Source organism: Megalobrama amblycephala, linkage group LG15, assembly GCF_018812025.1.
Source record: "Megalobrama amblycephala isolate DHTTF-2021 linkage group LG15, ASM1881202v1, whole genome shotgun sequence".
NCBI classification, from domain to species: Eukaryota; Metazoa; Chordata; class Actinopteri; order Cypriniformes; family Xenocyprididae; genus Megalobrama; species Megalobrama amblycephala.
In genome coordinates this window covers 18845859-18859463 of record NC_063058.1, presented here as the reverse complement: position 1 = coordinate 18859463, position 13605 = coordinate 18845859, and the positions used below count along the sequence as shown (strand labels likewise).

General features: G+C 35.5%; 1 protein-coding gene across 1 annotated transcript in view; it reads right to left on the bottom strand.

Moving 5' to 3' along the window:
• Nucleotides 1-13605, bottom strand: part of tmtc3 (transmembrane O-mannosyltransferase targeting cadherins 3) — a 47968-nt gene that overhangs the window by 24247 nt on the left and 10116 nt on the right. Inside the window, exons 4-6 of the mRNA XM_048159353.1 lie at nucleotides 12430-12529; nucleotides 10016-10131; nucleotides 6421-6593 (exon numbers count right to left, since the gene is read on the bottom strand). Coding sequence (XP_048015310.1) covers nucleotides 6421-6593; nucleotides 10016-10131; nucleotides 12430-12529 — 389 coding nt within the window. The remainder of the gene's footprint in view (nucleotides 1-6420; nucleotides 6594-10015; nucleotides 10132-12429; nucleotides 12530-13605) is intronic.

Below are 13605 nucleotides of genomic sequence, written 5' to 3'. Positions count from 1 at the left end.
GATGATGGCATAATTTATTGACCAATAAAACACCAACATTTAAACCTCTGTTAATTCTCAATAAGAAATTATTTAGACATATGACAGAAATAAAGTCAATATGGTTAGTAATAAGTAAATCATATCTTGAGAGATTTAATGTCTTTCACCTTCAGTTGATTTCAATTAAATGGTTTTGGCTAAAGTCACTTGTAGTTCTTGTGTTTCTCTTTTCTTCTGCTTGTTAACAGCAGGTGTTCATCATTAATGTTCAATCATCCCATTAATAGCTTAACACTCTGAGGTCTGAAAACGCGCCGGCGCGTTTTGCAGGGCTTTTTTCACATTGCAGCAAAACAGACTTAAAATACTCCGTCATTTTTTGTCATAGAGACATAAGTAATATATCAATTGAAACTATAGAATATCTTCTTTTATTTGTGTACACTCAGAGTAAAAACAAAATGTTGTGCTTTTTGTAAAATAAAGAAAACTAACATGATGCGTGATTTCTCCTCTCCCTCTGAACGAAGTCCAATCTGATAGTTCTCAGAAAATGAACTGTAACTTAGTGAATACTAATCACAGAAAAATTAAACTTATGTCTAAAAGAACGTTAAGATGTCAGGTTTTAAATCATGTAAGTCAAATCGAAAACAAACCTTCTGTGTTTATGTAATCTGTATGAAAATAGAGCCATGTCAGAAGTCCGTGATTCAGCTCATTATCTGCTAATGCGGCCACGCCCACGGAGCCAGCGCTATTCAGACGCAAATTCAGAGGCAATACATGCATTCATCGTCTCAATCGTGTATTTATTGTCTTGAAAAGTGTTTATCTGGATGTAAAAGTCATGGTTAGCGAGCTCTAGAAGACATGCAGTTAGTTCCTGTTTTCTTTTCTTCTATAGATGAATTTTAGATGAGTTTTTGTTTCTTTAGCGCCCTCCGGCTGCAGTATGAATTGGAAACTCCATTCATGGAATAGCCTCTTCTTCTTTTAGATGAATTTGTGGACTAAAAATGCACAGAGCGCGCCCTCCGACTTCAAGTATGAATTGAAAACACCAGCGCTCATAGTAATGACAATGAATATTAAATAAATATAACTCCTCTGTATAGAAAATTGACATAAGCATATGAGAATCCAATATTTCTCCAAATGTGCATGCTTTTAAACTAAAAGCCTATATTCAGACTCTTTGCATCACAGAAATACATTATATTTTAAAGTATAATATAAAACCATTACTTTATATTGTAATAATATTTTTCTGTATGTTTCATATATCATGATGAGCTTGAGACATCACAGAAGGTTTTTTTCACAGCCTACCTGACTGAAATGCCTCATTAATATGCAAGTCATTTCAGCTCATTACTATGCAATTCTTTTGTCTTCTCAGGTGAGAATGGCCCATTATTCAGTGGTGATTCACGCCTCCACGCATACTGTGTTTCTTGGCAAAAAGTGTCTTACAAAAACTAAATCAATATATTGTTTTATATGAAGGAGTAGGCAGCATAATTTTTACATAATTTTGAAGCAAAAACTCTAGTTTACAACCTCCAATACCCTAAAGTATTGTAAACACAGATTTACTATACTTTTTTTGGCCTTATTTCAGTGACTTAAGTTTTTTGTTTTTTCAATAACCACGCATAAATGTTATTCCTTCAAAAACACAAACATGTACATACATGTTCCTCACATATTATTGTAGCCTAGTTTGCGCTGAATACAGTGTAATGACACTTTTTCCATTAATATGTTTATGAACAACTGAAAAAAGCACAAATGTCAGGGCATGTCAAAACTTCTCCAGGCCCCAAATCAGCCTCAGACTCCAGAGGGTTAATTATCTCATTAACTTTAACTCTGCATCACTGTTATTTTAACACTATTCAGAGAGGGACCAAATGTTCTCTGAGCAGAGTTGATTTAACTCTGTGGATTTTACTCTGTACTATTCAGTATTGAACTGAAAATGCTTTTTAAAGGAACACTCCACTTTTTTTGAAAATAGGCACATTTTCCAACTCTCCTAGAGTTAAACAGTTGAGTTTTACCATTTTTGAATCCATTCAACCGATCTCTGGCTCTGGCGGTACCACTTTTAGCATAGCTTAGCATAGTTCATTTAATCTGATTAGACCGTTAGCATCTCGCTCAAAAATGACCAAAGAGTTTCGATATTTTTCCTATTTAAAACTTGACTCTTCTGTAGTTACATTGTGTACTAAGACTGACGGAAAATGAAAAGTTGAGATTTTCTAGGCCGATATGGCTAGGAACTATACTCTCATTCCAGCGTAATAATCAAGGATCTTTGCTGCCGTACCATGAGTGCAGCAGCCGCAATGATATTACACAGCGCCTCTCACAAATGTCTCCATGGTTTCAAGGCACGCTCCCTGTGCAAGCAGTGGGTCATAGCTGCTGCGTAATATCATTGCGGCTGCTGCACCCATGGTACGGCAGCAAAGATCCTTGATTATTACGCCAGAATGAGAGTATAGTTCCTAGCCATATCGGCCTAGAAAATCGCAACTTTTCATTTTCCGTCGGTCTTAGGACACGATGTAACTACAGAAGAGTCAAGTTTTAAATAGGAAAAATATCAAAACTCTTTGGTCATTTTTGAGCGAGATGCTAACGGTCTCATCAGATTCAATGAACTATGCTAAGCTATGCTAAAAGTGGTATCGCCAGACCCGGAGATTGGCTGAATGGATTCAAAAATGGTAAAACTCAACTGTTTAACTCTAGGGGAGTTGGAAAATGAGCCTATTTTCAAAAAAAGTGGAGTGTTCTTTTAAATTCCAGTCCAAGTCCTGAATTCAAATTGAGGATGTAAACAGGAATTCAGCCTTGTTTTTAAAGTTAAAAAAAGTCTTGAAAATAGAAATTGCAATTCAGTAAGATTCACATCATTCCAAATTAAATTCAGCCATTTAAGCATTGTTTCTACTGCAGAAACTTTCCCCAGAAACTAGGGACTTTGGGGTGGTACTTGGTGTTTTTCAATCGCAGGGACCAGGTTCTAAATGAATTTCCAGGTAAATATTTCCCCCTCAGAAAGTCACTGGAGAAACTTTCATGAGTGGGACTTAGGTGCTAAACATGCTGATTGGTTGACTTTATTTTATTTCAGCATTTTATTTCAACCACCATTTTTAATTGTCTGTTGCGGTGTGCGCAGTAAGAGTTGTTTGCCATTCCCCACTAAAAAACACTTGCTACACTTATATTCCTCCTTTCAAGCTCTAAGCTAATATTTTCCAAAGGCAAATATTAGCTTTATTTATTTCAACCACCATTTTTAATTATCTGTTGCGGTGTGCGCAGTAAGAGTTGTTTGCTATTCGAATCAACAATGGAGTTTAAAAACAAACTGGGACAAATTGTTATGGGTAATTCCAATGGAAAATCGGTTTTACACACTATTTAAAGAATCCTATAAAAGAAGTATACACACAAAATTCATCTCAGAATATGTGTTCAGATCATAATACTGCAAGATATACATTTCCAAGCGAGTAAAAACAAAACAAAAAACATTAATTTAGAACATTTTTTTTTTGTTGAATTCAGCCCATGATCATTATTCTGCAATGCATCTTGTTCCATACGCATGTAAAACCACAGAGAGATTTAAAAGGGTCCAAGCCACACAATGATAGGCATCAGGCAGCTAAAAAAAATAAAATAAAATCACCAAAACAACAATGCTGCCAAATTGGCAACACTGATCTATGGCAACAGGCCATTAACTCTGATTCAAGACTCACAAAACGTATTAAAATAAAGTGGTGTTCTCTGAATCACAAACATTCAAAGATGGTGGCCTTTACCGCATTGAACAGGAACACTCGCTCGTTAAAATGATTATAAACACCCATTAACAGATAATTAAAGCATCCTGATTTAATTAAAAACAGGTTTCAAATTGTACATTTATTCATTTGGCAGCGCCTGTATTGAACACATACATATCAGTGCACATGCTCCCTGGGATTTGAACCCATAACCTTGCCACTGATAGTGCCATGCGCTACCAGTCAAGCTACACCATTAAAAAAAAAAAAAACACGACAGAGCAGACCACTGACATGGGCTTTCAATCCTCACTAAAAAACACTTGCTACACTTATATTCCTCCTTTCAAACTCTAAGCTAATATTTTCCAAAGGCAAAATATTTCTGCTGTTTGAAATGGACACAAACCGAAGTTTATCATTTGGCTTTCACAGAGGGGTGTGTTTTGGGAGAGAGGTTTGAACGGTGGGAGAGCCAACTGCAAGTATTAAAAACCCAATAAAAGCCTTTGCACAACCCTGTCATAAATCCAGTCTTTTGGAAGAAGAATGTTTTTGTTTTGGCTGGATCATTCCAACATTATCACAATATTCCCAAATACAACACACACAGGGACAAAATATACTTAGAAAGTATGTTAATCCATTGTATTATGTCTCTAGAGAGCCGTGCGATAACACTAATTCAGACGGTCGGAGACAGTCGGCGGATTATGTCTTGGGATTAGCGATCGCTTCCGTGACGAATCCAAAAGGATTTTTCCCTCAGATCCAAATCAACTTCCCTGGGGATGATGATCAGAGAACAGGAGTATGTCTAGGCATTTTAGATGGAGCTCTTAGATTCAGTGAGATGCTTCTTTTGTTTAAGGGTGGGTGGAGTTGATCACTATCTAAGGAACTCCTATAGGGGGTTCCAGATCAGCTGATATATATAGATCATCAAGTTAGGTCAGACAGTCAGAGACAGGCTGTTGATGTTTATAAAAGCACCATGATGTCCCTCATCATTTCAAAAGCATATCATATACTAATAAGAATGATTTTCCTGTATGATACCATGTTTACATTCGTCACATCATTCCCTTGCTATTTGATCCTGATGCTATTTTGGCTTGGGGAAAGAAACCATAACCATTTCCTTTTCAAAACCAAATGTTCAGTAATAAATCATTTTATTAAGGCAATAAGCCACTCGGGATGTTGCATTACTCCATGCTTGATGTGACAAGTTTCCAGTTTCAAATCATTTGTCCACGCTGAACACAAAACTGCAGCGTAATGTAGGGCTGCATGATTAACTGCACTGATGAACACAATCATGATAAGGCAAATTAATTAAATAAATATATGTGCTGCATGCTTATTATTATTATTATTAAACACAGCAAACCTGTATTTTTTAAATCACAATCGCAATTTTAAATCAGAAAAATCAGAATCATGTTTTTTTCTTCAAATCGCACATGTGTCGTGACTCGTGACACAATCACAGCCAATTAGATATCAGAATGTGCAGGTATGTACACTACCGTTCAAAAGTTTGGGATCAATACGATTTTTTTTTTTCCAGCAAAGATGTAAATAAATTGATCACAAGTGACAATAAAGACATTTACAATGTTTAAAAGATTTCTATTTCAAATAAATGCTGTTCTTTTGAACTTTCTATTTCTCAAAGAATCCTGAAAAATAATCACGATTTCCACAAAAAAAATCTTAAATCACCCCAAAAATTAAAATTCTGTCATTAATTTCTCACCCTCATGTCATTCCACTCTTGTAAGAACTTTGTTCATCTTCAGAACACAAATTAAGATATTTTTGATAAAATCCGATGGCTCAGTGAGGCCTACATTGACAATTAACACTTTCAATGTTCAGAAAGCTACTAAAGACATATTTAAAACAGCTCATGTGACTACAGTGGTTCAACTTTAATGTTATAAAGCGACTTTTTGTGTGCCAAAAAAACAAAAAAAGGAACTTTATTCAACAATGTCTAGTGATGGGCGATTTCAAAACACTGCTTCATGAAGCTTTACGAATCATTTGTTTTGAATCAGTGGTTCGGAGCATGTATCAAACTGACAAAGTCATGTGATTTAAGTAAACGAGGCTTCCTTACATCATTAGTGTTTCGAAACGTTGCAAAATTTCAATGGTTCACGTGACTTTGGCAGTTTGATACATGCTCCGAACCACTGATTCAAAACAAATGATTCATAAAGCTTCATGAAGCAGTGTTTTGAAATCGCCCATCACTAGATATTATTGAACAAAGTCATTATTTTGTTTTTTTGGCACACAAAAAGTGAGCCATCGGATTTTATCAAAAATATTTTCATTTGTGTTCTGAAGATGAACAAAGGTCTTACGGGTGTGGAACAACATGAGGGCGAGTGATAAATGACAGAAATTTCATTTTTGTGTGTTTTTGGGTGCTATTTTCAACATTTCTTATTATTATCAATGTTTCTTGAGCAGCAGATCAGCATATTAGAATGATTTCTGAAGGTTCATGTCATGTGACACTGAAGACTGGAGTAATGATGCTAAAAATTCCAGTTTCGCTGTCAATGTAAAGTGATTGTACATAACAGAGGTTTCACTGTGGTCTCACCTGGTAAACACTGGCAGCTGGGACTGAATGACCTGCACCCTGACGATGACCAGCAAAAGTGTGCTGATGATCAAGACAATAAGCTTTAGAAGGGTCTGGAGGACAGCGTAGGGAAAAACATCTTTTCCTCTCAACACCTGTAGTAGGGTGTCAATCAGCATGGGCAGAGTGAACTGTATTAGGGAAATAAAATATAAATAAAACACATTATATCAAAATAAATATTCAATTAATATGTGAAATTAATTCATTATAACTACCAAATTTTAATTTACATATATACACTAGCGTTCAAATGTTTGAGGGTTGGTAAGATTTTTTTATGTTTTTGAAAGATGCCTCACTCAACAAATAAATTAAAATGGTAAATTTGTAAAATATTATTGCTACTTGATGAACAGAAAGATCAAAAGAACAGCATTTATTTGAAATATAAATATTATAAATTACGGGTGTAACAATATATCGTGTCACAATATATCGCAATACAAAAATGCAACAATATTGTATTGTGGACAGTGACAATACTTGTTGTAGTTCACCCAAAATGAAAATTACAGTGAGAAAAATTCAATTTTACAGAGTTTTAGTGTCAATTCTCCACTAGTGTCAATTCTACACTTCATTTCCATCCCCCAATGTAATACCAAATTTAGCATTTTAATTAACAGTACATTTTTTGTTAACCTTTTGCCGTATGTCTTGGAATATAATACCGTATCGTGAGTTCAGTATCATCACATGTATCGAATAGTGACATGAGGGTATCGTTACACCCCTATTATAAATGTTTACTATCACTTTTAATCATTTTTTTAAATTATTCATTTCCATTTAAAAAAAAATCTTACTGATCCCAAACTTTTGAATGGTATTTAGTATTTAGTTACAAATAAATAAGAATAAATGCATAAAATATAGTTTGTAATAAATAATAAATAAAAAAAATAGGCCACAGTCCCGCTATTTCACAGTGATAGATGCTATGTAACTTTCACATGCCACTTTGGCTCTGCTCCGGATACATTAGCTCAATGATACATTTAATACATTATCGTTTAAAAGCTGCACTTCTTAGGACTTAGGCCGATTATAGTAATTACTTAAGCTACATGTATTTCAGTGAATCATCAAAGTCCAGTGGCTACTTGTGCATATGGGTTGAATTAGAGGCATAGTTGAGGGCTGCAAATGGGGTGAACGGAGCAAAGATTCGTCCAAGGCAAAGAGCCACGGACCTCGAGTTCCTCTGAGAAACAACAGCTGCTTACATTCATTCAGTTGCTAGCTCACATAAGAGGATTATGCCACAGTCCATTATGTAAAAATGTAATTGCATAATGCAAAGTGAATGGAAGGCTGTGAAAAGAGCAAAGACCCCGGCGAACATCCGAACGCTAATGGACGGAACGAACGCAACGTCACTGAGTGGCTTTTACTTGATATTCAAACACAGATGCTAATTAGCTGGGAACAATAGATAAACAATTTAAATAGAACATCTGAAAAGACTCTTGAAGGGACACGGTATCCTTAATGAATGTGACATGCGATGTGTACAACTTCTAACTCATGAAAGTGCGTCAAATATTCAGATTTTTTAAATCATGCAGCTTGTTTTAAACTGAATAGGCAACAGGGTGTTTTCACATCTGGTAAGACTTGTGGTTAACAAAACTATGAGACTTTGCTGTTTTGCTTTACTGCTATTAGAAATGAGATGTTGCCCTGAAGTTATTTACTCAACTGTCACTTACAAAATAGTTATGTCTTGCGTCGCTTTTTTCCGAGCAGAAGGTAATGAATGCCGTATCAGATAAGAAACCTGTATAAGCTGTCGGTTATCAGTTGGCTGATGTCTCGGTGTTGATTTTTACACTCTTCTTCGAAAAACTCAATGCAGACATGCCCTCTGGGGTTTTAAACGTATTTTATATTCACACCAAACTAAATAGACAGTCAAAATAGGGCAAGGTGTTGAGTGATTTTCACTGTGAGATGGTTTAAAGCCTTAATATGTTTACACCATTACAACATGCCACAGTAAATTGCTCCAACTGATACCGCAAACCATTTTATTTGCTTTATGTTTAATTTTACTATTAAACTTTCAAGATAATGACATCAACAGACAAAAGAGAACAAATTAGTGTTGTCAAAATACCGACTTTATAACCAAGTCAGTACTGAAATTTTAAAAAAAAATTGACGATAACAGCATTTCCCCCTAGCATTTTGAGTGCTGTTGAGCATATTCTTAAACACCTCTGATTGGCCATTGTGTTCACGTTCTCAACAGATAGGTTTGTGATTGGCTACAATTAGGGCTGTGACGGTAGGCATGACAACCGCGCCACTGCGGTGGTGAAGTTGTCAACACGGTTGCGGAGTGTCACCGGCGGTATATATATAATCTCAGAGGTCGCATTAACCGAAAATTTTCCGTCATTGATTTTTTTTTTTTATGTTGCTTGTAACTGTAATTCCCACCCCTGTCCAGTAGGTGTTGAGTGCGCTCCAGTGTGGCAGCAGAGTGCTTGATTACACACAGACGAGCACCCTAGTTTAAGTCAATTTTATAATAATAAAGTTACTTATGCTTACTTACATAATTAAGTTTTTGTTATTTTTATTGCTGACTATACGTTTATGGTCAACGAATGGCTTTTCTGAGGTATAATGTTACGTGACAATGTTTGCAACACTGATTGAACTGATACAGATTTCGGTAAGCTGTTGTATCTTTCAACATATTTTGAATAAAAATGAAAATGTGGATGAAATCAGAAGCTATTAAATGTCTTATCATTAAAATATAAAAATGATGGGTGATTATTGATTATGATGGATTTTTTTTTACAATCCTGTCCATCAAAAAGATGGTGAAACGCAAGTCTAACACAACCTGATTTTATATATATATATATATATATATATATATATATATATATATACACACACACACACACACACATACATATATATATATATATATATATATACACACACCCCCTTCGGACCCTACCACCGCAACACCGGCAGTTGTTGGTGATTTACCACCGCGGTAGTAAAAAAAATTTGCCACCATCACAGCCCTAGCTACAATGATCAACGCTTCGAAAACATGTAAATAGACATCTTCACCGAGCGCTTGCACAGATACACACGGGAGACATATCTGTTGAGCGCGTAAACACAATGGCCAATCAGAGGTTTTTAAGAATCAACACTACTTACAATGCTAGGGGGAAATTTCAGTACCGACTTAGTACCAAAATCAGTACTTTTGACAACACTAGTACAAATATGTCTGTAGCCATCATGCAAGACTACGCCCCATGAGGATGCATTAAGTCTTTCCATCTGGGTAGCGGTTTCACTCTCCCTCTTTCTTTCTGCCAACAAAATAGGGCTTTTAATATCAAAAAGAAAAGGATGTTTTATGACTTCCCTTAAAAGCAATATAGTTGCTTTTTTTTTTAATTTCTAACAAATAAGCTTTTGATCCCAAGACCCCATAGCAGATCTATTGGCTTTGATCATGCACGTCAACACATCCTTTATTTAAGAGGCAATAAATAAATGTCAATCTTACCCCTTGGGCTACAAAGACCTCGTAAATACAGCATATCCCAATGACAGTAATTCCCTGCTCCTTGCATAGCGTGGCAACAGCAACCAGGAACACAGTTGAAATGATGGGAGACCACACTGAAAGACAAAGTTGAAGACACAGAGGTGATACAGGAAAGCAATATGACTTAAGTCTTCATCTCATGCACGTACATCATTTTTAACATGTTGGACGTGCTTTTGAGTAACTATGCATCTACCATACATTGTTCAGATGAAAGAAAAAGAAAGAAAGAAAAACAGCCTGGTGTTGTTCTTTACTGGGAAATTGGGGAATCTTGAATTTCAAGAGAATCGGAGAAAGACACTTAATATAAACAGAGTTGTCAATTGAATGTGTTAATTTAGCGTGATTAATTATCACAATGTGACTTGCCAAAAACAAAATTTCTAAAGAAGGCAGCACAAGAAGCCATTCACACGGTTGTGTTTTTGAGTTCGAAAACAGATGGATGGAGTGCAATGGAATGGGCTATGAGGATCTCAAGACTGTTTTTAAATTAATATGGTTTCCTAAAAATGTGGCACTTATGCTGTAAGAAATGATGCAACAGTCAAAGGCGCGTGAACAAAATTATTAATTAAAATTATAAATAAATTAATATAAACAAAATTATTATTTAAAGGTGCCCTAGAACCCTTTTTCACAAGATGTAATATAAGTCTAAGGTGTCCCCTGAATGTGTCTGAAGTTTCAGCTCAAAATACCCCATAGATTTTTTATTATTAATTTTTTTAACTGCCTATTTTGGGGCATCATTAAATATGCGCTGATTCAGCGCACGTCCCCTTTAAATGCTCACCCTCCTCCAAGCTTGCAACTCTATAATACAATGCATTTACAAAGTTCACACAGCTAATATAACCCTCAAATGGATCTTTACAAGATGTTCGTCATTCATGCTGCATGCATGGATTCCTGTGAGTATAGTATTAATTTTGATATTTACATTTGATTCTGAATGAATTTGAGGCTGTCCTCCGTGGCTAACGGCTAATGCTACACTGTTGAAGAGATTTATAAAGAATGAAGTTGTGTTTATGAATTATACAGACTGCAAGTGTTTAATAATGAAAATAACGACATGGCTTTGGTCCCAGTGAATACAGTAAGAGAAAATGGTAACTTTAACCACATTTAACAGTACATTAGCAACATGCTAACGAAACATTTAGAAAGACAATTTACAAATATCAGTAAAAATATCATGATATCATGGATCATGTCAGTTATTATTGCTCCATCTGCCATTTTTCGCTGTTGTCCTTGCTTGCTTACCTGCATAAAGTCTGATGATTCGGCTGTGCTGCTCCAGATGTTAATACTGGCTTGTCTAATGCCTTGAACATGGGCTGGCATATGCAAAAGTTGGGGGCGTACATATTAATGATCCCGACTGTTGCTTCACATATTCGGTGTTATATTGAGATTCGCCTGTTCTTCAGAGGTCTTTTGCACAAATCAAATTTACATAAGGAGGAGGAAACAATGGTGTTTGAGACTCACTGTATGTCATTTCCATGTACTGAACTCTAGTTATTCAACTATGCCAAGGCAAATTCAATTTTCATTTCTAGGGCACCTTTAAAGTGAACAATATATTCAATTCTAAATTACTTTTATCCATCTATTTAATGTTTTTGTCTGTAACATTAGTGTAGCTTACCTCAGTAAATATTAATACATATGCAATTATTTGCAATTCATTCAATTTAATGACTGGCATATTACATATGATTAATTTGATTATTATTATTGATTAACATCCATAAATATATATTTATAAAACAACACAAATACAATCTAAAAATGTTAATATAAAAATAAGTATATAGTCCAGAAGCAGCGACAGTGGTGGCCTGGAACTGTGCCAACAGAGACATTAATGATGTGTATTATTATAATATGTAAAGAACAATGGCTTAGCATACAATACAACACTTGCATGCACTATTCAATCATGTGTTTTTTGTTTTTTTTCAACCTTAAAATAAAGGTGACGGCTCATTAACGATGAACAAAAGAAATGAGAATGAAATAAAATAAGAAAATAATTGCTTGTCATCACACCATGGACAAGGTAAAAACAAAAATATTGTGACCGGATTAACATTCTGTGAAAAAAATATCAAGAATCACAGTGGGAGGTTGACAGTATAATATAATAACTGTCGTGGAGTGTATCAAGTCAGAAACAACATGCCAATTTGATCGATCTGTGAAACTGGAGCTGTGTACTCAAGACTTCTGGGTGGGGAGCTTGTGAGCTTTTGAATGGGAGGCGAGTCACAGCTTGCGCGTCATGTACTAGGAATGAACTTGTTGCAGCGTGAATGTGTGCATGGATTATGAGGTTATGCAAAGGCAACGCTTACCGATGGAGTGATCGGCTCCTTTTGATTTGGTGTACGCCAGGAAAGCTGCCAGCAGGAAAATGGAGGATAGCAACTCAGCCCTGCCAACAACACCTGTTACCTGCACATACCAAAAGATTAAACATTTCAACACCAAAGGGAATTTCATTTGATCAAAATGCGTCAAACTCAAGATTGTAAAGTAAAAGGTCTTATGATTTATTACGCATGCTTTTACAGTAATGCTTCTTATTATGAGATTGGATGGGGACGTTTATGCCATGAAGAGTCATGTGACAGGTGCAAGAGGAACCAGTTTTAAGCAATCAATCAAAAGCAGTAATAATTTTTTCCCTTTTATTCAGCCTGTGAGAACCTTTGCTGAAAATAATGCAAGCAGTTATATATAAGATAACCATGTTATAATTAATTGTTATATAAACAGTGCAAAAGCTCCTAATTTGATTTTTAATGGGTTTTTTTTTATTATAAATAATAGTGTATGCATAACAAATTATGCAAAAAGTTGAAGTGAAAAATTAACCTGAATTTCAGATTGTCTCTTTTGCTTTAATGACAGCAGTTTGTGAACTCCATGTCCTCCACGAGTTTGTCTAAAACCTGATGTACACAACTTGAGAACTACAGCTAGTTAGCTAGCGAGCAAACATTTCATATTTAGTACAAGTTTTTAAAATATTACAACATTTTCCATGTTTTTAGTGGTTGTACCGAATGACCTGATGTTTCGGGACATGTGTATGTGCGACAGTGTTAATTTCGTTGACGAATAATTTTCGTCAACGACATTTTTTCACGGACGAAAACGAGACGATGACTAAATAAAAATGCGTTTTGAATGACTAAAACTATGACTAAAATCTACTCTAATATTCGTCAACGAATAAAAACGAGACGAAAATGAAAGAGAGGGACGATTTGGGAAGATATCCAGTCAGGAACGCTGTCCTGTGTGGAAGATGCGCACATTTGAAGTGTAATGTGCTGATCTAACCGCAGGAAACGCGGCGCTGTTGCGCGCTCTACAGGCTCGCGCAGCAGCACTTCAGACTGCTTAGTAATTAATGAATAGCGCACATTTATGCCAAGAGATTGCTTATAAACTAATATTGATGAATTACGACAATGTTTACTACACTATGTTTATATGGTAATGTGTTGTAGGTTGTAAGAATG